Source organism: Petromyzon marinus, chromosome 10 (assembly GCF_048934315.1).
Source record: "Petromyzon marinus isolate PM22_M1 ecotype Great Lakes invasive population chromosome 10, UKy_Petmar_22M1.pri1.0, whole genome shotgun sequence".
Taxonomy (NCBI): domain Eukaryota; kingdom Metazoa; phylum Chordata; class Hyperoartia; order Petromyzontiformes; family Petromyzontidae; genus Petromyzon; species Petromyzon marinus.
In genome coordinates, this window is record NC_133676.1 from 4,154,249 (window position 1) to 4,181,015 (window position 26,767).

The 26,767-nt window shown below is 49.0% G+C and overlaps 1 protein-coding gene across 2 annotated transcripts in view; it reads left to right on the plus strand.

The window, feature by feature from the left end:
- The first annotated feature begins 844 nt into the window (after positions 1 to 844).
- OSBPL11 (oxysterol binding protein like 11) overlaps positions 845 to 26,767 on the plus strand; it is a 33,065-nt gene continuing 7,142 nt past the window's right edge. The window contains exons 1-10 of one of the 2 annotated variants that reach the window (XM_032951695.2): positions 846 to 1,243; positions 4,938 to 5,012; positions 9,087 to 9,262; positions 14,676 to 14,755; positions 14,873 to 15,091; positions 15,213 to 15,441; positions 16,514 to 16,644; positions 17,190 to 17,342; positions 18,139 to 18,521; positions 20,802 to 21,049. In XM_032951695.2, coding sequence (XP_032807586.1) covers positions 1,098 to 1,243; positions 4,938 to 5,012; positions 9,087 to 9,262; positions 14,676 to 14,755; positions 14,873 to 15,091; positions 15,213 to 15,441; positions 16,514 to 16,644; positions 17,190 to 17,342; positions 18,139 to 18,521; positions 20,802 to 21,049 — 1,840 coding nt within the window. In that variant the 5' untranslated portion in view covers positions 846 to 1,097. Of the gene's footprint in view, positions 1,244 to 4,937; positions 5,013 to 9,086; positions 9,263 to 14,675; positions 14,756 to 14,872; positions 15,092 to 15,212; positions 15,442 to 16,513; positions 16,645 to 17,189; positions 17,343 to 18,138; positions 18,522 to 20,801; positions 21,050 to 26,767 lie in introns of both variants that reach the window. The other variant, XM_076066062.1, reaches the window with a different exon arrangement.

Consider the following 26,767-nt stretch of genomic DNA (forward strand, 5'->3'; position numbering starts at 1 on the left):
TGGCGTGTAAACTTCACCACTGGGGAGACAAAGGCGGCCGGGCGTGGTGTTGGCCACCCACCCCCTCGTGTGCCGTGCCGACCGTCATAGGTGCTCGCTAACAGCACTTGCCCCAACAGTCTGTTAAGGCTACACGGGGGATCTTTGTTATTGCATTAACCGTGCAACCGCTAGTCGCCATGGGCTAGGTATTAACTTGGATTCCATTATTTAAAGAAATGACACCGATTGTTAAGTCTGCACGAAATGTTCATTGGGACAAAATCAAGAGGCACACACGAACAAAGAAACATCCTCTCTGAATTGCCTGCACAGGCTGTCCGGTGATCATGTTGTTGCGAGTGCTGAGAAGCCCCTCTCAAGGCCAATACCCTACAAGAGGAAGGGGAGTAGGGGGTGGCCAGCACCACGCCCGGCCGCCTTTGTCTCCCCAGCGGTGATGTTTACTACACACCGCTACACCACGTGCTCACTCAAGGTACGAGCCAACTTCCTGGGGGCCGGTTCAGATATCCGTCACCGATGTTGACCGTGAGCCGGGATTCGATCTCGGTCGTTCGCCGGGCAAGTTTCCAGCGCCAACCACTCGCGCCACCGCTCTCCCCGAGTCCGCAGAAACAAAAAAAACACAATAAAATCATCTTATATATTTTTTTATTATGTTATTGTTTCCCTTCGACGTGACTTTAGCGAAATAACCAAGAATATGAATCCCTGCAGTCACGAAAGCTTTAAGTAAAAAAAAGAAAACACAAGCCCGCGGCACACAACCTCAGGCGCGCAGACAGAGCCCGCGCGTGACGTCACGTCTCGATTTCCGTCTCTGATTGGTGATGGTGGTGGGGGGGGGTGGTCACGCGCGTGCGCGTGAACCGGATGCGCGGTTCCCATTGGTGGAGCCGCGAGTTCCACGCGCGCGCCGGCTCGAGCGCGCTATGGTTTCTAGTCGGGCGCCGAGTTGTGCACGGGCCGTCGAGGCCCGGGTTGCGTTGCCCTCCCGGCGTCCCGGGGTCCCTCCGATCGTTCTCCGTCGTTGCCCGAACTAGTTTGTCGTCGTCGTCCCCATCACCACCACCGTCGTCGTCGTCTCGTAGGACATGTGGCAAGGCGTGGGCCCCACGGGGAGAGCGTCCCCTGAGCGGGGCACGCGGCTCCCTCAAGCCGCCCCGTCCTCCTCATGCCCCGAGCCCCTGGAAGGCGGCCTCTCCAAATACACGAACGTGGTGAAGGGATGGCAGAGCAGGCGAGTACATCCGTGTTGATGGTGGTGGTGGTGACGGTGGTGGTGATGGAATGCTGACTGTGGTGATGGTGAAGGGATGTTGATAATGAGGGTATGGTGATGTCGGGGCAGGTGAGTACCGCAGTGGTGATGACGGTGGTGCTGTGTTGATGTTTGGTGGCATGGCAGACGAGTACATTCGTGGCATGGTGGTCACGGAATGATGGTGAAGGGATGGTGATGATGGTGAGTGAACGGGTGGCAAGGGAGGGCGATGCGCAATGAAGGGAAAACATGCCCGGACATTTCCCCTGTGTGTGCTCCTTGTTTCTATATATGAATGTTCCTCTGCTTGTGGCTCTGTTAGTATCTGTTACGCTTATCATTGTGTTCCTCTGTCCATCTGTTCTCCTGGCTGTTCCTCAGTTGTACGTTCAGTGATCTGTGTACATCTTCCTCCGTCTTTTCTTCCATCCATCCGTCTCTTCAGTATCCCCGCCTATGAATGTCACGTCGCCTCGCATAAACAAGACACGGCGTGAAATTCCGGCCGAGGTCAGAATTTCACTCAGCCTCGACGACTCGTTAAATTATCATTTATAATCCATATAAGTAGGTCAGGGTCCTAGTGATAATGCCCGGGTTAGGGTTATTGTGCATGAAACAACTTCATTGAAAACACTTTCAAGTAAAGGGGGAACACCACTTCCAATCGTGTTTTTTTTTTACAGGCCCCAGGTTAAGGCCATGGTCATAATTCACTTGCTGGCCATGAACAAGGGCACGGCTTAGGCCTATTTTTTTATAATTTGTTAAAACATTTCACGTGTAAATCCCTTGAGGTGTAAAATCACGTCTGCAAGGGTGTCCAGGGTGTTGATTGACACAGCAAACACGTAATGGCGCATATACAAACATTGTAAATGTTTCACGTATAGAGTCTATAACGAATACCACACCCGGTCAAACACATGCATACATAATTGCATTGATAATAGAGAATGTTGTTATGGCGAAAGTCTCTAGGATTATGGCCTGGGTTAGGTTCCACGGCATGAGGAGGCCTTAATTCAGCAGTGGATTTACAAAGGGCTGTGCATAGGACCCATGATCTAGTTACTGCAGGCCGTTTGTAGAAGGTTAGAGGCAGCGTTGAGGTCAGATACAGAAGTTCATTTTGGAATGGCACCTGACGCTCGTCCACGGATTCATCAGCGTCAGAACGCCTGGCTTAATAATTCCTGTAGCGGTTGCTTATTACTACGTAATGCCTTGCCAAGCCCCCACGTCTCGAGACGTCTGGCGTGACAGCCGTCACGTGGCTCCTCTCTGCAGTTGTTCGCAGGTGTAGAGCGCGTTTGTGCCGTGACCGAGTGAGTGGGCCAGCTCTTGCCACTTGGACCTATGCTCTTGTACGGATCAGCCGATTGGTGCCAGCAATAATAAATTAATTGACATAATTTAAAACTAAATTTTAGGGTTGCACCCAATATTTGCTTCACTTTCCATTTCAGAGAAATACCACCTGTGTATGTTAATATTTGCCACCCTTAATTATAAAAAAAATTATAAACACCATTCAATAGTGTTGTGAAGTAAGGCCAAACGACCCCCGTAACCTATATGCGTGGAGAGGTTTTCGTCCAGCAGTAAATGTGCTAAATGTCTACAGACAATATTTAGAGGAATGTGGGCCAATATAGTCACACGACCACCCCAGCTTGAGGTGGAGACGGAGCATTGCAAGGTGAGCAAGGAGGATGGGGGCTGTGGACAGTGGTATGGTAGAGATAGAGACAAAGAATGAGACAAATATATACGAGAAAGACCGAGAGCAAGACAGATCGGCAAGAAGAGGAAGAAATAAAGACAGCCGAAGAGAGATGAGACAGACGGAGATGGAGGGAGACCAGAAGAGACATACAGAGAGACAAAGGGGTCTGAAAGACAGATACAGACAGGGAGACAGATTGCAATAGAGAAAGAAAGTGAGATGGACAGAGGGAAGCGAAGAGAGATACTGCCAGTTTCTTGACAAAATACATTAATATATTCCTGTTTAGCTTAGATTTCCATTTTAACCAAATGCCCAGTTAGGTATCTGATTTACGGCTGATCAATAAAACATGCAAATCAGTGTGCTGCAAAAACTGTTTAATTTTGCAATTAAATGTTTATTTTTAATCACGCAAGTGATTAGTTGATGAAGATATTCACCCTTGGCATGGGAATTAGGAATTTCCACCACTGGTTCAGATACACTTATATAAATGTAAGTGCTGCCCAACACAAGTGTCAAGAACACTTGACTTCTCACCCAGTGTCAAGAACTCGTCAAACTCCAGTCCTCATGACCCACCATGACTTTTCATGGTTACCAATCTATGCCTAATCATGTAAAAATTCAGCGGTTCAACATTGCACAAACCTGGTCGTGGGTTTACAGTTTCACGTTTCCTGTTACCAGCCCATGCAGTTTGATTCTTTGTGCCGAGTAAGAATGCTTCACCATCACTCACTCTCGGCAAGAGCACTCGTGTCATCGCAGCTGCATTGGAGATGTATTGGCCTTTGTTTACGATCGCTTTAATGGGTTTGGATCATTGAATGTTTATGTGCGTCTGCTTTGCGGTTGATTGGTGTTTACGGCCACCAGTCATGGTCCCCCATCACCCAACGACAGCTTAATTCGCCATACGTGTGGATCTCTTTGCTGAAGTGATCACCTCTGCCTCAATAAATAAGCAGACAATATGCCTCCTTGACATACCTGTCTCTCCACTAAAATATACCAGAACGTTCTTCTTTGGATATATATAGCGCATTTACCACATGGCCTTCTGGAGAGTGGATACAGTGAGGGGAAAAAAATATTTGATCCCCTGCTGATTTTATACGTTTGCCCACTGACAAAGAAATGATCAGTCTATAATTTTAATGGTAGGTTTATTTGAACAGTGAGAGACAGAATAACAACAACAAAATCCAGAAAAACGCATGTCAAAAATGTTATAAATTGATTTGCATTTTAAGAGTGTGCTCCTAATCTCAGCTCGTTACCTGTATAAAAGACACCTGGGAGCCAGAAATCTTTCTGATTGAGAGGGGGTCAAATGCTTATTTCCCTCATTAAAATGCAAATCAATTTATAACATTTTTGACATGCGTTTTTCTGGATTTTGTTGTTGTTATTGTCTCTCACTGTTTAAATAAACCTACCATTAAAATTATAGGCTGATCATTTCTTTGTCAGTGGGCAAACGTACAAAATCAGCAGGGGATCAAATACTTTTTTCCATCACTGTAACTCTGGACTAATTTTCACATTCAGTGTCTCATCAGGCCTGCCAGAAACAATGCTGGTGAACTAGATATTTTTTCATAGGCAAGGACCCTCTGTTTTGGATAGTTTGAAGCAAAAGTATATAATATATAATCCAAAATTATCAAGGTCATTGTGGAGAATATAAGTAACTAAATAAACAGACAATAGACCTCCTTGCATATCTACCTCTGTCAACATTTTTTTGCTTTGTGATTTATGTTTGCCTCTGTAAAAAAAATGCTTTGTGGACATTTGCCTTTGTTGTGTTGATTTTTCCTGCAATCAAAATCCTGATGCGGCAATGATGTCATTCAAATTATCTGCTGTTGTGTTCCCATCCTCCCTCCTCTCCCTTCCTCCCCTATCTTGATCTCCACCTCTGCGCTGTAGCGATGCTAATCAACTGGAGAGTGTGCAGGGTCCCCTGATGAAATACACCAACCTTGTCCAGGGATGGCAGTATCGGTAGGTGCCCGATGCTCCCACTCCTTCCTGTTCATCAGAGACACAGTCAGTGAGCACGGCTTGGTGAGTGGGTGTCGCCGCGGAAATAGCGCATGCAGGAATTCATCACAGTTTATGCAGCTGGAGACTTGCCCTGCTGTTTTGAGCAAGTGATCCATTCGCAGCTCACAAAGTGTCACGCAGGCAGGCTGTTTTATGTCCTTCGTCCTTAAGGCGCCCACGCGCTGTCAAAAAGACTGCATAGCAAGGCACTGAAAGGCATTGCATTCGAAGCGCAGTGTTATCGCATCAAGATTTGTGCTGTCAAATAATGATCCCTACCTGGTCTCCAATGTTCTGTGCCAAAAGACCCCGCTGCACATTTATAATATTTCGCATTTGTTTTTGGATATTGTTAAGTTTTAGTCATGCCCTGCTCACCGACTGAACTTTTTTTTCCCGTTATATTTCATGAAAGCCTGTGATTGTTCAATTTGTGCCGTTTCAACAAATGCTGCTGATTTTCTTCTCTTTTTCGATCGGCGTTTTCTAAAGCGAATCGGAGTAACAAGAAGATTGTTCCATTACTTTGGCACACACGCGCTTGCGGTGTAAAGTGTTGCGAGCGCTTGTTTGTCAGAGAGCTCACGGTCAGATGCACATCCCCCCTGCTTGAATTAATAATGGATAGGGTCCCCTCCCGGTGGACACATTACACCGGGCTGGAATAATGGAATATCTAACCTGGCTCGGTTTTCCTATGAGTGTGAATAAAGTGGAATCTGGAGTGTCGTGAGGCACTTTCTGGAATTCAAAACATTGGGAATTGGCATACAAATGCCATTTGAACTTATATACTTTATCTATTTCACGTATTTATTTTAGTAATGTGCTTACCTTTCCTATACTTTGCACTCCTATAGTTTTTGTATTTATTGTCGTGACTTTCTTACGCGCCCCTACTGGACATCTGTGAAAAAGAGTGTAATAGCTCATTGAATTTCTCCAGGATAAAATTCTGAAAGGTTATGATTCTGATTCATTTTGCAAACTGCCTCTGCCTCTTGTAAGGTTTAGCCTGGTATAACCAGAACTTGGGCACCTACTTTCTGGATGATTTTGAACAACTCAGAACCGTTAGAACATTAAGCTTAGGCGATATAACGGTTGCTATCCTGAGAGATTCTTGGAATTCTCACGAGTCAGGGTCATGATTCCCTTCGACATGTGATTATATTTAGTGTCCTTTTCATGGTCTCATTTGTATTCTAGTTTTTGTCTGGCTCATTTGTTCAGTTCAATTCTCTGCATGAGCCTATATATGTAACAGCATATGGTTTAAAAATAATTTGCAAACATTGTATACACGCACAATTCGATGCATGGATCATGGGCGTAAGAATCTTAAACCATGAATCGCCGCACGCTTACTCACAAGCGATGAAACTGGCGGTGCCGCATCGCCACCAAGCAGCACTCAAAGCTGCACAAGGCACGCGATCTTTTGACGCAGCACAAATTGTGTGGAAGTGCACTCAGTCTGCTGTAGTGCTTTTGTGCGTGGTGTACATGCATTGTTGTCTGTAGTCCTTTCCAAGGGAAATGGGGCAGATTATGGGGGTGGGCGGGCTATTTGTGCAGGTACCGCTGACTGCACGGTCTGTCCCGGCACAGCGGGGACTGATGCAGCGCCCCGAGGCGAGAGGCGGTGGCTCTTGTCAAGGGCAAGAGATAAACACCCCTGATGCAGCGATTGCTTGAACGGACAAATTAATAGCGGATGGTGTGCCACCGCTGCAGGTCGCCCAGGCGTGCATCATGGCCCCATCATGTGTTGTGGCTGCTGCCATTTAAGGTGCTCGCACTATGCAGGCCGCCGCTTGTTTGTGTTACTGAAAAGTGTTGTCTTCGAAGCGTTTAAGACCATTGTGTTGCTCTTGCCATAAAGTCATGAAACCTTGTGAGAGCTGGGAGTGGTGGGACATGGCTGTAATTCAGTGCGTAGGTGGCGTGGTTGGTGCGTCATGCAAATATTATTGTGTTTGTGAGACTCCCAACCCTCTGGGCTTCAGAGTGGCCTGGTGATGGTAATTAAACGATGGACTCTTGAAGCTATATGTACAGAGCATGATCTTTGTGGGATTTCTCCGGTCGTCTAATTTCCTTCTGCATGCTATTCACTCAATGATGGAATGGCCCAAAATTCTATATGCAGCACCCACCTGAAAAATAGTGTTGAGACTCGATGAGGCTTCTTGTGCATTCATGAAAGGGTATCGTACGCTTGGGTTTTATCTAAGTAGGATTTGTCCAAACATGCCGAAACAGGACCATCTTTAAAATAACACATTAAAATCAGGTTGTTCGGAAGAAGAAAGTGATGAGCATATTATTTTGGAATTTGTTTATTCTCCTTGCAGTCATTAGGGGCATTATTTACAACCATCCTTCAAAGAGGCATTTCGCCATGAAGGTTTTTCAGACTGTTGAGTGACAGATGGACTGCCCATCCATTGACCTTACCCAGCTGACATAGTGCTGAGCTACTATGAAACCGCTACATATTGTCAAAGCAACAAATATCAGTCAGTCTCCTGAGAACAGAGACATGCCCAATAACATCCCATTTTTTCCAATCCCTCACCACCCCAGAATTCCGTGGAGAAGAAGACATGATGTCTTCAGACATGATGTCTTTATCTCCAAACCATTTTGCCAAAACACCATTTCATTGGTTCGGCGTTTCAGCGATGCTGCCTCCTCATGGCTTGCATCCAAATGAACATGTATTTCTGTGAAACATGTTCACTCCACGAAGGCTGTGACAGGCCGTTCATCCTTGTTTTACATTTCCATAACATAGGCACTGTTCACTGAAATTGCCATGCAGGGAATATTTATTGTGATGGACACTACATGGCTCACTTTCACTTGCTGCAAATGTTTAATGCAAATTTAGTGCTGGGATTTTATTTTTCTTGACCCGCTCGCCGCTTGTATAAGGCCCGCCGAGCACTCACCCGAGCGTTTTACTGCAATTGATTTTCCACCAACATATTTTCTTCGGCTGCATAGAATGAGGGTGAGCTTTTATGTAACGTGGAGGTGGACCCAGAGCTTTTTATAGCTGCCACTGGATAGCTGCTATAACAGATGAGTAAACAAATATACATATCGTGTTTTTTCCTAACGTGTCTTGTTTTTTAAACCTGGCATTATCTTGCTGCATTATCCACAATTAGCTTGTGCTGTTTATATTTTTATCTCAAGATTTAAGTGTGCATTTACAATGATATAATAGTATATCAGTTGTACCTAAAAATGTACACTAAACCAACCAAACTTCAAATATAGTGTCCTATAAATTAACTGTCAGTCTAATGTCGTATCCACAAACACTGAGGGCCAATGCTTGAATTTGTATCTTACGAGGATAGCGCCAAAATACAAAGAAACTGAAAAATATTTCGTTAAAATCTAAAACGTGACTGAATTTGTACTGTATTACTGGTGGCCAGGGTCTTAACGCACGCATTCTAAGGACAACAAGTGGCTGGGTGGCTCAGGGGACTAATGCTGTGTCAGGGCCCTGAGCCGGCACTTCTGACTGAGGCCCTGTGTTTGTGTCTGGGCTGTAGCCACGAGAGATGAAAGCAAGGTTCTCGAGTCTCGTGAGCGGATGGTCTCTGTCTGGTCACATATTACTGCACACAGAAAACCATTACCTTAAATATGGTTTTCAATTGCTGTAATTTGGTGGATATCTGGCTCTTGAGGACTGTCATGCCAATCAATATGATCGGCATGTAAGTAAGTCCTTTATAGCAGGGCGTAGGTAAACCCAATTTGAGAGATCTCAGATGTATTTCTGGAGTGATGCTGCACTGCACTATTTCCTGCGAGAGTTGCGAAGTGGTATATCTGTGTTGTGCCATGACTCAAGTAGCACCATCGCAACGGAATTGGTAAAGAAACACAAAACTAAACTCGGATGTCATCGATAATGTACCTCGCACGTGCATCTACGACCTAGTGGCCTCCCAACCCTTCACAGGACCCACTTGTGCCCCCCCCGTTCCCGTGCGTTACGCGCAGATACTTTGTGCTGAACACGGAGACGGGCATGCTCGAGTACTTTGTGAGCGAGCCCAGCTCGGGGCAGAAGCCACGGGGTGCCCTGCAGCTGGCAGGCGCCGTCATCTCGCCGAGCGACGAGGACTCGCACACCTTCACCGTCAACGCCGCCAACGGGGAGCAGTACCGCCTCCGAGGTAGGCCCGCCCCTTCCCCCCCCCCCCCCACCGCCTCGTCCCATCATCTTTGTCCCCGCTCGGCTGGGGATTACAGTTATCACTCAACTAAAGTTAAACAATTTTTTTTATTTAACCAGTTAAAGCCCACGGAGCTATTAGCGCTCTTTCAGAGGTGACCTGGCCGCAATTGATAGCTCGACGAAGTGGCTTATGATGTGGAAGTTTATAGCAGCCAAATACTCCAAGTACATGTTTCTAAATGGGGACTGAAAAACCGGAGGATCCGGAGATAAATCCACGCGGTCACGGGGAGAGAGAGACATGCAAACTCCAAATATACATGCGTCAGGGTCGGGATCGAACCTACGTCCTTCTGTATACCAGGCGAGGCAGTTAACAGCCCACCACCGTGGCACCCGAGAATTAACAATTCTACAACGGCATCGACAGCCGCCATTCGCCGCTAAGTGGTGGCGATGTCACCACGGCATTTGTAAGAGGCTAGGTGCACTGTCAGGCGAGATGGGATGTCTCGCTGGAAGGTCACAGGACAAACTCGGGTGGTACGGAATGCCTCGTGTGGATATTATTAAAGAAGCCTCAGAAGTAGTGGTGTTACTGGGTTTCCATTTAACGTTTTTATTGGAATGAGTGTTGCTTCATTCAATAGGGGTTGTTTGGGAAATCAATAGGACGCGCAAAGATGTATGCGTCCTTCCTATTTTGTCAATGAAATACTGTTATGATGTCGAGAATGGGTTTAATGCTGAATTAAGCTGCACGTGACGAATTCTATTGAATTGCGGATGTTTACAGTGAGGATGCCGCTGTGGAATGCATTAATTACAGTCGATAATGCCTGTCGTGGCCATCACGGAGCAATATTTTTTTGTTTACTAACTCATTTTATATAAACTATTACAGAGAAAGATTAATTTGAATTAGATGAGTTGTTGGTTTCCGATGAAAAATTAAGTGTACTCTCATATTTTTAGTCCAATCCCTCGCAGGATTGGACAAACGATTGGGCACAAACTGCTTTTTCTGTTTAGTTTATTGTCCTTGCCCCCGCACCTCCGATTGGCACGGTTGGCTACGTATGGTGCGAAAGAAGTTCAACATACATACAAGATGAGATTTTACAACTGTTCCCTTGTGAAAGTTCTGAATAGAAATAGGAAATAGTACTTATTTTATGCTCCTGTGCTGATGGCACATTTGAAATATGATCAGGGAGGAAAGCTCTATAGATAGGCAAGTAACTATTTTTCCATTAAAAATGGTTTCTTGCACTCATAATTCACGGATAAAACCATGCGTGTAAGAATTTATTATTTAAAAAATGTGCCAATTTCATGAAATAAATCCTCTTATTATAAAGGTCGGAAGAAATCGGGAAAAACATACAAGATGGAGAGCACAGATGAGACAGTGCAAAGGAGGCTGTGTGCACAAGGCAAAAATAATAATTGATTCGTGAATCAAATTATGACCCCCAAATCCTGACAATCTATAGAACTGTGGGAGCGTGCTTGCTCGAGTCATCACGCACCTATATGTCGGGACCCAGGGGAAACACCTCCCACAGCACTGCTAATACTTGATCAGACACAAGAAGATGGCGATGGTAGCTACCCACTTCCACGCCAACCTGATTTGGAATTGCTTTGCTCACCTACCGATCACCTTAAGCCGGTATAGGGTTGTAATGGTACACAGAGGACATCCAGTTGGGTAATTGGAGGATATAGCGGTCAGCGTAGCACTGCATGTGTTCTCGGGTTGCTCCACGTATTCGGCATGATGCTTGCCGCATCGCTCCACCTAATGGGGAGCTTCTGCCTTCCGATGCAAGAAGCTGCCAGCACCTGGAGCGAAACATCGGACATCGTGCCGAAACAATGCGCGGTGCAACCCGGAAACACATTGGAGGGCTGCATGGCACGGCCGTGAAAACCCACTTGGTATAGTGGTCAGCGTGCTGCTGCCCACTGGACAGCAGATTGTGAGGGCTTGCCAGCCTGAGTCCATTTTGGTACCGCTTTGGAGTAACTAAATTCATTAGCGTTCATCGCTGTGTGCACAGGGAGAATTCTCTGCATGCCTCTGTGCGGATGTCAGCAGGGCAACAAACAAGGACACTTGAAAATGCCTTGCCAGATCAGCACTAGCATGAAGAAAAAAAAAACACCAGTGCAGCATGAATTTCAGCGTTCCTATGGCGAAGACACTTTTGCCGATGCATGGACCCACCTGTGCTTTTCTGCAATGCCCACAAAGGCTCGGCTGACATCGGTGTATTTTCTTGCAACTCATAAGTTGACACCCACAAACGTGATCTTCATCAGTTATTATAAAAGCACCGATGTGCGAATGCCTCGCCAAACCATCGCAATCTGTCACAGTCTTGCAGTGTAATATTCGAACCTAGCACCTGCTCACAAACTGCGTAAATCGCTCCGACTCCACGGTAGCCATCCTCTCGGGCACGTTGCTTCTCTTGGCTGCCACTCTGTGAAAATCCTCGACAACACGTTAATCATACCCATACCACACACACACGTATGTGCTGCATTGTTTTACGTTGAATTAAACGCCGTAACCGTCACGGAAATAATGTGACAAACAACAGTAATAGCTCTGAATGCACTCTGCTAAGTCGTTTGCTCAGTTACAGCTGTAGCACTGCAGCCAGGGTTTTGATTGAGCGGTAATTAAATAGGGGGTGAATGGGTCGAGGGGGGGATATGACAAACAAGCCGGTCGATCGTTGGCGGTGGGTAGGGTTCTGCTCTCTGATCTTCCTGCCGAAGGGGAAACACTTAGAGGCGTCACTGATGGGGGAGTGGGTAATGTTGTTGTCAGCGGCGATGGTGGGGATGCTAGGCCGATCGTAATTACTGGTGATGATAATTTATTTTTCTAAAATGCTAGATGTTTTCTCCCTCGCCCAGTATGCAGGAGGTTGTCGGTTCGATATCGACCCTGACGCATAAATATTTGGAGTTTGCATGTTCTCTTCATGGTTACGAAGAATTTTTTTGGGGTCCTGCAATATGTCCCACTATATTCAGAATTAACATCGTGCGTTTAGATTATGTAGCTGCTATAAATTTCCACATGATGAGCCACTTCATTGAGCATTCATTTGTGGCCAGGTCACTTCTGAAAAAGAGCTAATACTCAATGGGCCTTACCTGGTAAAATACAATTGTTTAATTTAGTTTTGTGTTACATTTGCGCAGTTACTCGTAAGATTAAGGTACCACGTTACCAAGCGGGTCTCAATTAACCCTCGCACCAATTTTTGATGGATTGTCACAATTTGGTGTTGAGATTGTAAAAATCAAAGAATTCTGTATATTTTGCATTAAATTGTACAAAAAAAAATCTAAAAATCATTTGGGTCACGTGATCCAATGCATGCATCAAGAGTGGAAGAAAGCAGTAACGTGTGCATGTACAGTGCGGGAAAAAAAATATTTGATCCCCTGCTGATTTTGTACGTTTGCTCACTGACAAAGAAATGATCAGTCTATAATTTTAATGGTAGGTTTATTTGAACAGTGAGAGACAGAACAACAACAACAAAATCCAGAAAAACGCATGTCAAAAATGTTATAAATTTATTTGCATGTTAATGAGGTAAATAAGTGTTTGACCCCTCTGCAAAAAATGACTTAGTACTTGGTGGCAAAACCCTTGTTGGCAATCACAGAGGTCAGACGTTTCTTGTAGTTGGCCACCAGGTTTGCACACATCTCAGGAGGGATTTTGTCCCACTCCTCTTTGCAGATCTTCTCCAAGTCATTAAGGTTTCGAGGCTGATGTTTGGCAACTCGAATCTTCAGCTCCCTCCACAGATTTTCTATGGGATTAAGGTCTGAAGACTGGCTAGGCCACTCCAGGGCCTTAATGTGCTTCTTCTTGAGCCACTCCTTTGTTGCCTTGGCCGTGTGTTTTGGGTCATTGTCATGCTGGAAGACTCATCCACGACCCATTTTCAATGCCCTGGCTGAGGGAAGGAGGTTCTCACCCAAGATTTGACGGTACATGGCCCCGTCCATCGTCCCTTTGATGCGGTGAAGTTGTCCTGTCCCCTTAGCAGAAAAACACCCCCAAAGCATAATGTTTCCACCTCCATATTTGACAGTGAGGATGGTGTTCTTGGGGTCATAGGCAACATTCCTCCTCCTCCAAACACGGCGAGTTGAGTTGATGCCAAAGAGCTCCATTTTGGTCTCATCTGACCACAACACTTTCACCCAGTTGTCCTCTGAAGCATTCAGATGTTCATTGGCAAACTTAAGACGAGTTGTCCTGTCCCCTTAGCAGACTTCAGACGGGCATGTATATGTGCTTTCTTGAGCAGGGGGACCTTGCAGGCGCTGCAGGATTTCAGTCCTTCACGGCGTGTGTTACCAATTGTTTTCTTGGTGACTATGGTCCCAGCTGCCTTGAGATCATTGACAAGATCCTCCCGTGTAGTTCTGGGCTGATTCCTCACCATTCTCATGATCATTGCAACTCCACGAGGTGAGATCTTGCATGGAGCCCCAGGTCGAGGGAGATTGACAGTTCTTTTGTGTTTCTTCCATATGCGAATAATCGCACCAACTGTTGTCACCTTCTCACCAAGCTGCTTGGCAATGGTCTTGTAGCTCATTCCAGCCTTGTGTAGGTCTACAATCTTGTCCCTGACATCCTTGGAGAACCTTTTGGTCTTGGCCATGGTGGAGAGTTTGGAATCTGATTGATTGCTTCTGTGGACAGGTGTCTTTTATACAGGTAACAAGCTGAGATTAGGAGCACTCCCTTTAAGAGTGTGCTCCTAATCTCAACTCGTTACTTGTATAAAAGACACCTGGGAGCCAGAAATCTTTCTGATTGAGAGGGGGTCAAATACTTATTTCCCTTATTAAAATGCAAACCAATTTATAACATTTTTGACATGCGTTTTTCTGGATTTTGTTGTTATTCTGTCTCTCACTGTTCAAATAAGCTAGACTGATCATTTCTTTGTCAGTGGGCAAACGTACAAAATCAGCAGGGAATCAAATACTTTTTTCCCTCACTGCACTTCCCTGTATCATGCCTCTGCTGTATGATGGCTTCCCACGCTGCGTGGGGTGTGGAACTGAGATGAGCATATTTTGCCACGCTGGTCGTAGAAGTGCAGTACAATAATTGATTTTACTGCACTACCTTCTGCTTTCTACAATGTGACGTAGTCCCTCAGCCATTCCAAGCGCTGTCCAGGCTTAATCCTGCTGAGCTTCCAATATCGCCTGTGGTCCTGTGGTAAAACCGCGTTGAGCAACGGAATGCCTTGCGCATCGCTAGCGCTGCCATGGCTGCTCGTGGTGTCCAGCGCCCTGGGGTTAGTTGTGCGAAGCCCGTGCCTGTGCTTGTCTTGCTTTGTGACGAGCAGGATTGGATGCCAAGGAGCGCCAGCACTGGGTGAGCCGCCTGCAGGCATGTGTGCAGCACCACACCGAGGCCATGGCCAAGGTAGGTTCCTCGCCGCACGCGCGACACGCGCGGCACACGGCGCCAGCGCGGCCAACCCTGCAACCACGGCACCACGGACGGCGCTCGCGCTGAGCGGCACCGCTTGGTCTCGCCCAGAACAACCCGCCGCTGAAGGGCCGCAGTTTCCTGCTGAAACCCGGAGGCCTCACTCCATCCCCCGGCACGCGGAGACGAATGCTGCCGACAGTTCCGGCACCAGCACCGGGCCCAGCGGTCCCCCCACCCCCAAGACCCCCTGCTCCCGCGCCGCTGCCGTTGCCCCCCCTCCGTCTCGCCAGACTGCCCGGCTCGGATCAGCTGATGGACGTTCGTGAGGTGTGTAGGACGGGTTCTGTGGTTGGCACCGTGTGATCGGCAAGTTTGATTCGGTGTGCTCCATCTGTTATCGACGGTGCAGACCGACCGAATAAGTTCTCGTGCCACTTCTCTCCGCTAGATGCTGGGCGGTGCAGAGAACCAGCAGCGGCAGCTGGTGTCTACGCTGGAGTCGCTGTCTGCGCCAGACAAGGGCCAACGCCAGCAAGAGGAGAACGTGACGGCGCTCGATCGTGACCTCCTGATGCTCAAGGCGACGACGGCGGCGGCTCTGCGCTGCCTCTCCGACTGCCTCTCCGTGCTGAACCATCAGCAGAGCCTGCACCAGCCAGCGCCTCCGCTCCCTGCCGGTACCCAGAGCACAACCAGGAGACAACACCTACAGGGGACACCAACTAGTGCCACTCCTTTGGGAGTGCTTTGTCATCTGTGTTTCGAATAATAGGTGCTGTACAGTTCAGTTTTTTTGTCCAGAGCAGAGCTTGCTGAACTAGAATACTCCAAGCTGTATTAGCGTTTGCTCGTTAGCTTGCTCAAAAGCTCTGGTTAGCTCGCTTACTTGTTACATTATATCATGATGCAGTCCACTGAGGACTGGCTCGCTTGATCCTGTCCGTATTTTGTTCATATTCATCACAGTATATACATGCATACATGCACACATCCCCACTTCATCATCATTAGCCATGACTTATCCACTGCCAGATGGAGACCACCCAAAGCCGTCGCCATCTCTCACGGTCTTGCACCGTAACGATTCATAAAGCTCTGCACGTGAGATGATCCCATTGCTTCATCCCCGTAATGGATGTCCTTTTGGGTGTATTCCCTCCTTTGGCCAATGCATAGAATGGCAAGGAGGGTAACATTCTCTACGATTAATTTAAGAAAGGATAAGTCAGCAAAGCACAGCGATCCAGCGCATGTGCTTTGGACCCATCGGATTAAAATGTTTTGTACACGGGTCGATTCCACCACTCATTATTGGCGCTATTGGTAAATTGTTTGTGCCGAGGAATGGCTGTTGGCACACATCTTTTGTATTTCGCGAAAAGAGCACTCTACCTTTGTGGGTCCTGTCGCTTGACGTTCCCAAGCGATGTGCCGACTTAGCGGGCGCCCGCAAGCTGAGCTGCAAGATACATGCTGCACGACGGAGCCAAAGCGATTGAAGGAAAGTGGCTGAGTGAGAAGGAAGCGAAGAGAACGAGGAGAAACCTGACACAAACCTTGAGCAGAAATAGGTCTCGTCTTCCTGCGTTGCTGGGATGATGTGACGCCTTCATGCCACGTGACAGGACATGCAGGCCCTACCACAATCGTTGCCGTGGACACTCGCGACACTACCCTGTAGAGGGGGCTGGCAGACGGCAGGGCGGGTCCGCAGCCTTACGAGACAGTTCCCGTGTGCCGTGTCGGCAGGGATGCAAGTTCACTGGTTCGACCCGAAGCCGGCGCCCAAGGAGGGCCTCAAGAACGGCGTGTTCTGCCCGGGAGAGGAGGATCCCACGGTCTCGCGGGCGCAAGCATCCGTATCGGGGGCCCCCGACGAGGTACAAGAGCGGACGGCGCCGCACCCTCGGAAACACACGGCCTCCTTGATTCGGTTGTTTAAGGGAATTGTGGGAGCTGTTTCCAAGGCTCTTTTTTTTTTCCAGTTGAAGGCGCAATGCAAAAAATTAAATTGGGCGCATCTTGTCGGTGCGCACCCAGGCTGTTTGCCAGGCTGTCCAACTCGCGTTTGAAGCTTGGTTAATGAAAGCAAAGTCTTTAATAATAATACAAAATATTGTCATACACTCTGTCAGAGCGCTATAGTGACGTTGCTGCATTTATGTCTTAATGCCTACAAGTGGTACCACATGATGTCACCAGATATTAGTCTGTGCTATTCACCGTGTTACTTGTTAATGAACCTTCAAAGCTGTGTTGGATAACCCAAGATGCACGGCCTACTTAGGTGTCTAATAGGCAGGAGCGCTTTTTTTATTTTTCGGCTTCCTTTAAATAGGAGCGAGAGTGACCAATTGCATGACTGGCACACGGGCGCTGCTCAAGCGTTTTGCTTACTGGCTGAGAAACCGGACTGCTTGTGCAGGCGAAGAGGGACGTCCCTGATGAGGTGAACTTCGAAGACGAGGTGACTGATGACGAGGAAGAGGAGGAGGAGCAGCTGGGGCCTGTTGAGGAGCAGCGCGGAGTTATCCTGCACCTCTTGTCCCAGCTCAAGCTGGGCATGGACCTCACCCGGGTAACCTTGCGTCCCGCACGGGAGTTGGTCTCTCTACACCACACTCCGAGTGGCGCTGTTGGCCCGCACTGCGTCTAGCAAGCGCGTGGCCCTGTGCCCCCGTCTTTCACGGTCAGTGATCTTGTACACGGGCAGTTTGGAGAGGCACGTGACTCTCAACAACGACCGCCCAGTATTGACCCAACCGCTAGAGTAAAACTGAAATATAAACCTGCCCCGGTTTAACGGGATGCAGGGTAGATATTGATTATCGTCAGTTATCGAGGTTGTCTGATGTTTATTACAAGTGATAAATTAGCAGATGTGTTACATAACACGTGGATCAAAATCAAGATGCAGGAAAACCAATGGGATTGTGTGTTGTAAATAGTTTAAGAAGTGAAAAAAATCAGGACATTCATCAGTTCTGTAGATCAGTATTCTTTACTGCACTTGTTCCAATATTGGCAAAATTATGAACCATTTATGATCTCGGTTCATGCATCAAATGTTACACGTAATGATTTGTTGTTTACATGTTATGCAATTTACATGCTACTTATGAGACAAATGGAACAGATGAGTCAGAACAAATTATACTAAACAATACATTCTTGAATGCAATCGTGATTGCCTATAGTGTGCGGCAAATTGATCGACTCGCAGAGAGGACTGAATCGCTACGTGCCCAGCAAATGCGTATTGAGCTGAAGACCATGCCACAGGGACGTGTAATGACGTAGAGCACCGGCTGGGCACGCATTGACGGCGCCATGACCACCTTGCCCCCCCCTCCCCCGCGATCCTCCCCACGAAGGTGGTGCTGCCGACCTTCATCCTGGAGAAACGCTCCCTGCTGGAGATGTACGCCGACCTCCTGGCGCTGCCGCAGCTCCTGCTGGCGGTGGCGGACGCCGCCACCCCGGAGGAGCGCATGTTGGCCTTCCTCCGCTACTACCTGGCGGCGGTGCACCAGGGCCGACGCGGCGCCCTCGCGCGCAAGCCCTACAATCCCGTGCTGGGCGAGACCTTCCGGTGCTCATGGAGCGTGCTTCCGGATGCCGGGGACACGACCGGCGCCGGCGAGAGCCAGCAGCAGCGCCAGCAGCAGCAAGCCGCTGGCCCGGCACCCGCCCCGCCCGCCGAGCATTCGTGCCCAGGCAAGGCGCCGGTGGCGGCGGCGTCGTCATCTCCCAGCCGGTACGGGGTCGCGATGTCTGGAGGCCTGGGGCAGGGTTGGCTGTGGTGAATGTGGTCATGGTAGCGTTGGGACGATGTTCTAAGCAGGGTAGCATTGTCTTGTGTTGGAGTGACACGGCGCGCTTGCGATGTTGTGCGTGTGGGCTTGAGTGGATGTGTGGGTTGGTAGTGTGTGCATGTAAGAGTGTGTGACTGTGTGGATTTGAGTATGAGTGTGTGTCAGGAATGGTAGTGTCTTGGTTAACGTTCTGTGCTATGAACCTGGCGACCTGAGTTCGATTCCCACTCATGGCCAACACTAGTGATGATTATCTGAACTGGTCTTGGGCCTCCCTGAGGTCAACTCAGCCTCAAATGAGTACCTGGCACAATGTGTAAACATCAGCATTTGGCAGACAAAGGCGGTCGAGCGTGGTGCTGGCTACCCCCCGCCCCTAGTGTGCCAGGCCGGTCTTCATAGGCTGCTTGCGAACAGTACTATATGGGGGATCTTTGTGCGTTAGTTTGATTCTCTGGGTGCTATTGTATGTATGTTTATGCAGGAGTTTACGCAGGAGGAGTTCCCATGTCTTTGTGAGTTTTGTGTGTGGGTATATGGGTATGTGTGTGTTGGTGGTCTTGCTGGCGTGCGTGCGTGCCTTTTGTGTGACCCATTGGGAATTGCTGCTTTGCCTCCGGGCTACAATCCATGTAATTGTGCCGCTTGTTTTTACTGCTAATGCAAAACAAACTGCTAGTGGTAGTGGACCCTGCCTCTCCATTTTTCTCGTCTATCGACCTGTGTCGTTCGTGCATGCAGCCTCCACAGAAATTGGAGAATACATTTCAGGCATCTGGATGTGCCTGTTTGGCTCTGGGATAACGCTGATGCCTTGCTCGGAGAACCAAGCCAGCTTTGTTGAGATGCGCCAGTACTCCGGGTTTTCTATAAACAATGAAATACGATTTTCACAAGCCAGTGCGTTTGACATTTAAGATTCTTAACTGGTTCTTCTGCAATCTAGTGCGTGTGTGTCTGTGTTGTGCTGCTGTGGTTAAAGCAAGCTTCAATTATAATTACAAAACTATTGTTAGCTTAAATGGCAATTGCATTGTGATTGCATGCAATTACGCATGGCACATTTGCACATGGAACCCAAGTCTGATTAGGATGTGTTCTATCATGGACAAAACGTACATTGGGTATATATGTGGGGTTTTTTTAACTAAAATCGCGCTGTAATTGGACTTAATAATTACACATTGGAATTTGACATTGCACATGTTTTGATAGATTGATGGCGATGTACGCGTCTATAATTAGAGGCATTTGGAGAATGTATTTCTCTGACCACTTTTAGCAGTGTGCTGTCCATTTTCCAATGCAGACAAAACATAAACTGGAGAGTCAGTCTTTTCAAAAAGGCTGTATTGAACATGTGCCATTGTCTTAGAAACACTTTTATATCCTTATTACAAGCAGCAAAAAAACTGTTTGACTGCAAAGTCGATGCTTTAGATTTAAGAGCAATTTCAATTTAATTTTTATCGGGCAACTTTGTGGCAGGACATAGTAAACAGCTGAGAAATTTGGACTAGATCTTGGCAAGAGAGCGCTGTAGACCCCGGTCGCACTCATCACACACAAAATGCTTGCCACGAATGAACCACAATACTTCTGCTGATCTTGTCAAGGAGCATATACCATCGTCACGCAAATTCCGGTCATCCTGGCAGCGTCTTTTGGCTAACCATCGAACAAAGAAGGTCACTGCATTGCGCGCTTTCGAATTTGCTTCCACGGCCGTCTGGGACGCTTTTCCTTCTGATATTAGGAAACCACTGGAGCTGTGCACTTTTAAATCTAGATTGAAAACGTCTTTCTCTTGGACTTGTTTTTGTGTTTAGTTTGTTGTCCTTCCCCCGAACCTCCAATTAGCACGGTTGGCTATGTACATTGTGAAAGAAGTTCAACGTGTAGAGAAGAGAGGCTGGGGGGTGGTGTACGTAGAGGACAGGCTCCTAAAACAGATATCAGAGTGGCATCCAGTGGTTGGTGACCATGGGGAAGATCTAACGCCGGATGGTGGTGGCAATGAGACTGTGAGAGAGGTGACTGTAAGGGCAGGACTGAGTGACAGACAATGGTGGTGATAAGGTTGCGTGTCCACTTTGCAATGGGCACAGGATTTAACAGAATGAGAAAAACACAGGCCATGTCGAGGCGTAGTAGTGTTAGTGGCGTTGACTTCGATAACCTTTCGTCCCTGACCTTGGCGGGCGTTTCCTTGGTGCCGACAGTGGCAGTGACCCCGGAGTCACCGGGCAGGAGCGACCGCCGGGGTCCGCGTGCCCACCGCGCCCGGGTCGACCGCCGCAACGGGAGCCACCGCTGCGCTTGCGCTTCACGGCCGAGCAGGTGTCGCACCACCCGCCCATCTCCGCCTTCTATGCCGAGTGCCCGGAGAAGAATCTGTGCCTGAATGCCCACGTGTGGACCAAGAGCAAGTTCATGGGCATGTCCATTGGCGTGGGCCTCATCGGGGACGGTGAGCACGGGGCCCCCTAACGGGGGGAGGGGGGATGGCACATGTACGTGGCGCCGCGGCTTCGGTATTTCGTTTTTTTTTTAAATTGTGTTCTTCTCGGGTCTTATTCCAATTACGCCATCACTGTTGCGGCGTAAGACAAAATGATCAGGTTTAAAACGCTCTCAGAGCGCTTACAAAAGTGGATATTGCAAAACTACTTCTGAGGGGCACGACAGGTGACCTTGTTAATCCACATACCAGGGGATGCACGATCCCACGTGTTGTGCCACAGATTTTTTTTTTGTAACATCACAGTCAAACTGATACCTTTTAAATCTCAAAATTCCACCACACAATAGAACTCCGTTTAACCAGAATCCAAAGCATCACCGGCTCAGTGCTGCAAACCCTCGGCCACCTCAGGGGTCACGGTGCTTTTAGAGATTCAGACGTCAGTTCAACAAGAAGAGGGACGGGAGCCCAGCATGAAGGGGCGTTGACATGGGCACACAGGGTTGCCACTACTGGCTGTGCAGTCACAGCACTGACCCAGCACCGTTGAGATGCTCGGTTCTAGTGTGGGCCTCATCCACACTCCCGATTAAATGGGCTTCTCCAAGCATAGTGAGGTTACCACATCGACGACCCGATGTGGTTACCTCGCCCGTGGAGATGCGACCCACGTTCACCCCGTACGTTTCAAACTTACCACCGCTGATGGCTTGTAACAGCATTCGTTAACATTGCGGAGGTGGTGTGTTTTACGCCCCAATTGCTTTTGATCCGGTGTCTTTTAATTAAGTGGAATAATTTGCTGTGGAAGTGGATGCGTTTGAGGCTGTGGGCAGACGTGCCATGAGAGGTCTGTTACCTGGTGGGGGGTGGGGGGGGGGCACAGCGTGTCACGTCAAGAGTGTCACGGCACAGAGAAGGAGGAGGAATTATGCGCCGCACGAGCAAACAGCGGCATCACTTCCCCGCAGGGGCTCGTGTCTGCACGCGATTACACATCCGCTTGCCCTTTCGTGGACAGGGATCGGTTGTAATTTAGCGAGTAACCATGAGCATTAAAGCAAAAGGGAGATCTGAAACGAGAAGAAAGACTGGAATCATCCAAAGCGACGAGACCGATTCAGTGTATTAGACGGTGGAAGGTGTTCGTTCAGCCCTACTACCGTTGGTGTTGAGCGCATGATACGGAACTGCAGATTTAAACGAAACAGCAAAGCAGTCAAGTTCTAAAGTTATAATTATAGTTTTTAGTTTCATGCCTTGTGGCGGGTGGATAGGAGTGACGTGGATTGTAGTGTTGCAGGACCGTGAGGAATGGCGATGACACGGCGAGGCCTTGATCCAACAGTGGGGATACACAATCGTCGATGATGATGCCGCCCTTATGTCCATGATATCACACACTGCCGTGAATGTCCTCTGTTGTGCCTCGGCGCTAATCCTGCTCTTGATAATCGGCAGCTGCTAATAGGTATCACAGGGATCTATACACAGTACACACGGTGTTACGTCAGTTCAAACAATGAATGAATAGTCAAAACATTCCAATGCAGAACCTCCTGTATAGAGTATTGAGACTCGGAATAAACTGTCCCATGTAAATTAGGATTTAGTTATTTTCTCTCATTCTCAGAGCATGATCTAGTGAGACTGCTTATTGGGGGCCGCGTTGGCTCGCGGGGGGCGCATGTCATCAATACGCGGCAATCGCGTGCGCAACGGCAGGGTGGTGAGCAACAACAACACGAAGGGCGTCCCGCACGTTCCAGCTGTGGACGCGCGGCGTCCGCACCGCACCGCACCACGATGCGGCGACGTTTTTCTCCCATCCCGGCGGAAGGCACAGGGCGGCCTCTTTTTCATTGCCTCTTGTTGATGAATGCACCGTCTGTCTGCCAGAGAAATATCTAATCAGAGTCAAAAGAGTCTCCATATCCCTCAACACCCCACAGGTCACAGAAAGTGGCCCCGATTGATTTCAAGCAAATGACATTTCTCTTGGCAAACAGCGTTTATTGTGCATGCCATGCCACGCACAAACAAATGTCTCGCCGCCGCTTCGCTGACTCCGCGTGAAGTTCGTGCTCTCTCGGTGTGCGTGTGCATGCGTGTGCATATGTGTGCATGCCTGTGCATGCGTTTGCATGCGTGCGTGTGCATGTGTATGTAGTGCACGTCCGTGGAGGGATGTCCGGCAAAAACAACCCTCTACCTCCTCGTGGTGCCGGACGGCAACGCTGTGGTGGGCAGTGCTGTGGGGGGAGGGCCAATTTAGATTGGCCTTTCCCTTCATGGCGTTTGTAACCACCGCAGTGGCCAAATGGGGGCTTTGGACGGGTACGAGGGGCTGGTAACCCCTCCACCTTCAATTAACTACCACTAAACTACGAGGCAAAACATTTATTAAGCTTGTGCCGGAGGCCCCGGGGGGACAGGCATCTATGACGTCTCCTGGCCAAACATCATTTGACGAAGCCAGGAGACTGAATCCTTACCCTCGGGGCTCCTCCAGAAACAACAAAAAGCCACTACGGATGGCTACGGAGAATGTTCGAACACTCACTGCAGAGGAGAGGCTGCCACTCCTTTGTCGGGAGCTGGACCGGTACCGCCTGGATCTCTGTGGTATTCAGGAGGTCCAGTGGACCGGCTCTGCCTCCTACCACCAACACACTGTTCCGGCATCGGCGCATCCACACAACATCATGGATGCATGCCGGTCCCAAGCAAGAACATCTGCTGACAACATAGTGATGGAACAGTGGATGCGGGCCCATGTCCTTGACACCAGGACCTACCGTGGAGCTGATCTGCCCATTGACCATCGACTTGTCATCTGTCTGATGTGCCTACCTAGTACCATGGTCTCAGCTAGCTGATGAAAGTTGAAAGTGAGAATTCCATCATCGCTTGTGGATAGGGTTGGCATTGTCTCCCACTCCTCCTGATGTCGAGGGGAAATTGGGCGAGGTTTGGGACTGTGGCTCATGCAGCTGCAATGGCTACTTTGGGTACACGGTCCAGACCTCCTCAGAGACTCTGGCTGACAGAGGAGGTGTTCAGGCTGGCTGAGAAAAAGCGACAGGCCCACTCTCATCGTCTACAGCATCCCACGTCAGATAATGAGGAGGCTTACCACAGCCTTCGCTCGGATGTTCGGAGAGCCGTGAGGTACTGCAAGGATGGTTGGTGGTCGTGGGTTGCTGAGGAGATGGAGTCTGCCTCAATGGCCCGTGATCACAAATCGCTCTTTAATTCCATCAAAAAAGTAACCTGCAGCGCCACACCTATTACCATCATTAGGGGAAAGAACGGTGATCCAATCTCTGACCCCCAGGAACAGGTTTGCAGATTTGCTGAGCATTACTGTGAGGTCCTGGGGGAGGGGAAATCCATCAGCCTAGAAAACATCGTGGGACGAAGTGTGGATGACCCTACTGAGGCTGCGGTGTCTCATATATTGGAAGAAGAATTCTTCACCCCCTTTGAGTGGCTGGCTGAGGTGCAATCTGTTGAGGAAGTACTGAAGGCGATCCAGAGCCTGAGACCAGGAAAGGCACCGGGCAGAGATGATCTTCCAAGTGAAATGCTGAGGGGGATGGCGTTTGTGCAGACTGCCCTACATGACATCACTGGATGGGTTCCGCAGGATTGGAAGGATGTCTTGGTGGTCCCCCTCTTTAAGAAGGGAGACCGCACAGACTGTAATAACTACAGGGGCATCTCACTCCTCAGTGTGCCGGGAAAAGTCCTGGCAAGGATTATTCAACATCGCCTTGCCAGACACGCTGAGGAGAGGCTTGCAGAGCCCCAATGTGGTTTCAGGAAAGGGCGGTCCTGCACAGATGCCATATTTTCTGTCCGTCTGCTACAGCAGAGGTGTAGGGAATTCCAACAAGACCTACATCTCTGCTTTATTGACCTGGTCAAGGCCTATGATACCCTTCAGTAGACCTGGGGTCTGGGTTGTTATTCGTGCTTTCGGAGCTCCTGACCCGCTGCTCACGATCATTAAGGACCTTCATGATGGTGAGCGGGCCCGGGTAAACTATGTGGCCAGGAGTCGGAGCCATTCCCTGTTCACTTTGGGGTGGGACAGGGATGTCCTCTGGCTCCCACATTATTTAACATCTATTTCGACCACGTAGTTCGTGAAGCCTTCAGTAGCTGCACCGGAGGAATTTCCATCTGGTACAGATACAATGGGAGGCTGATAGATGCCCGGGTGCAGTCAAGGGATGGCTCCCTATTGCTCAACCATGTTATGTATGCCGATGATCTGGTAATTGCTGCTCACTCAGAGGAGGAGTTGGAAGTGCTGCTGCTGAACCTGGAGCTTGCCACAAAGAGGTGGGGACTTACCATCAGCCCCACCAAAACTAAGCACCTGCCTGGGTATTTTGTACCATCAGACACTCCACCCCCACAACTCCCAATTGGTGATAGAGCAGTTGTGGAGAGAGTAGAGAGTTTCCCATACCTGGGCAGTGTGCTCATGACCGGCTCTGGTTTGATAGCAGAGGTCTCACTTCGAATCAGTCGAGCAGCATTATCTTTTCATCGGTTGCATAACGCTGTGGAAGCTACCTGGTCTGTCGCTCCGCACGAAGCTTCAGGTCTTCAAGGCCACAGTTATTCCCTCCCTTCTCTACGCTTGCGAAACGTGGACCCCCCTAATAGAACATCTTCGCCGGTTAGAAACATTTAGGCTGGCCTGCCTACAATCCATCTTGGGTTTAACCAGGCAGGTTTGTGTGAGGAGCTCACATATCCTTGAAAGATCTGGACAAAGTCCCATCGGTGAGCTCCTCCGGCAGGCAAGGCTGCGTTGGCAGGGTCATGTAGCCCGCATGCCCAGCCACCGCATGGCTAATCAGCTTTTGTTCGGCCGGATCGAGGGGGCTAAATGGGCATGGCACGGGCTAGAGAAGAGATGGAGTAATGTGGTCCAGGAGGATGTGGAGCTGAGTGGACTTGCCAATGACTGGTACCAGCGGTGTCAAGATCGGCCTCTGTGGAGGAGGCTCGTGAAGGACTCTACTGGGCAGTTGGAGGCAGTCGCCCTCCAACAACAACGGAGGGGGGAGGAGTGACGCTCACAACAATGAGCGGAGCGCCGGGTGCCTAAAGAACAGCCAGTTGGCATAGTAGGGGGCACAGGTGGTACATCAGCCAGTCATCTCTGTCAGTCGACCCGTGGCACCTGGGTCTGCCCTGTGACCTCCTGCCAGCGGGCGTTCGACACTTCACGTGGCCTTAACGTGCATAGCCTGCCACAAGCGTCGTGGTGACGTCACCGCCACTTTGTGGCGAATGGTGGTTGTTGTTGTAGTGCACGGTAGTGTAGCGGTTAGCGCGCTGCGCTACGAACCCGGCGACCCAAGTCTGATTCTCGCTCACAGCCAACATTGGTGACGATTATCTGAACCGGTTCTGAGCCTCCCCGAGGTCGACTTAGCCTCAAATTAGTAGCTGGTGCAATGTGTAAACATTGCCACTAGGGAGATGAAGGTGGTTGGGCATGGTGCTGGCCACCCACCTCTTCGTGTGCCGTGGCGGCTTTCAGAGGTGCCGCGAACAGCACTTTATCTTTGCATGACTGTGTACTTGTGTGCGCACGTGTTGTCTGTGCGTGCGAGTGGGGATTAGTGGCGCAGTGGTTAGTGCACTGTGCTAAAAATCTGGTGACCCGTGTTAAATCCCCATTCACGGCCAACATCATCC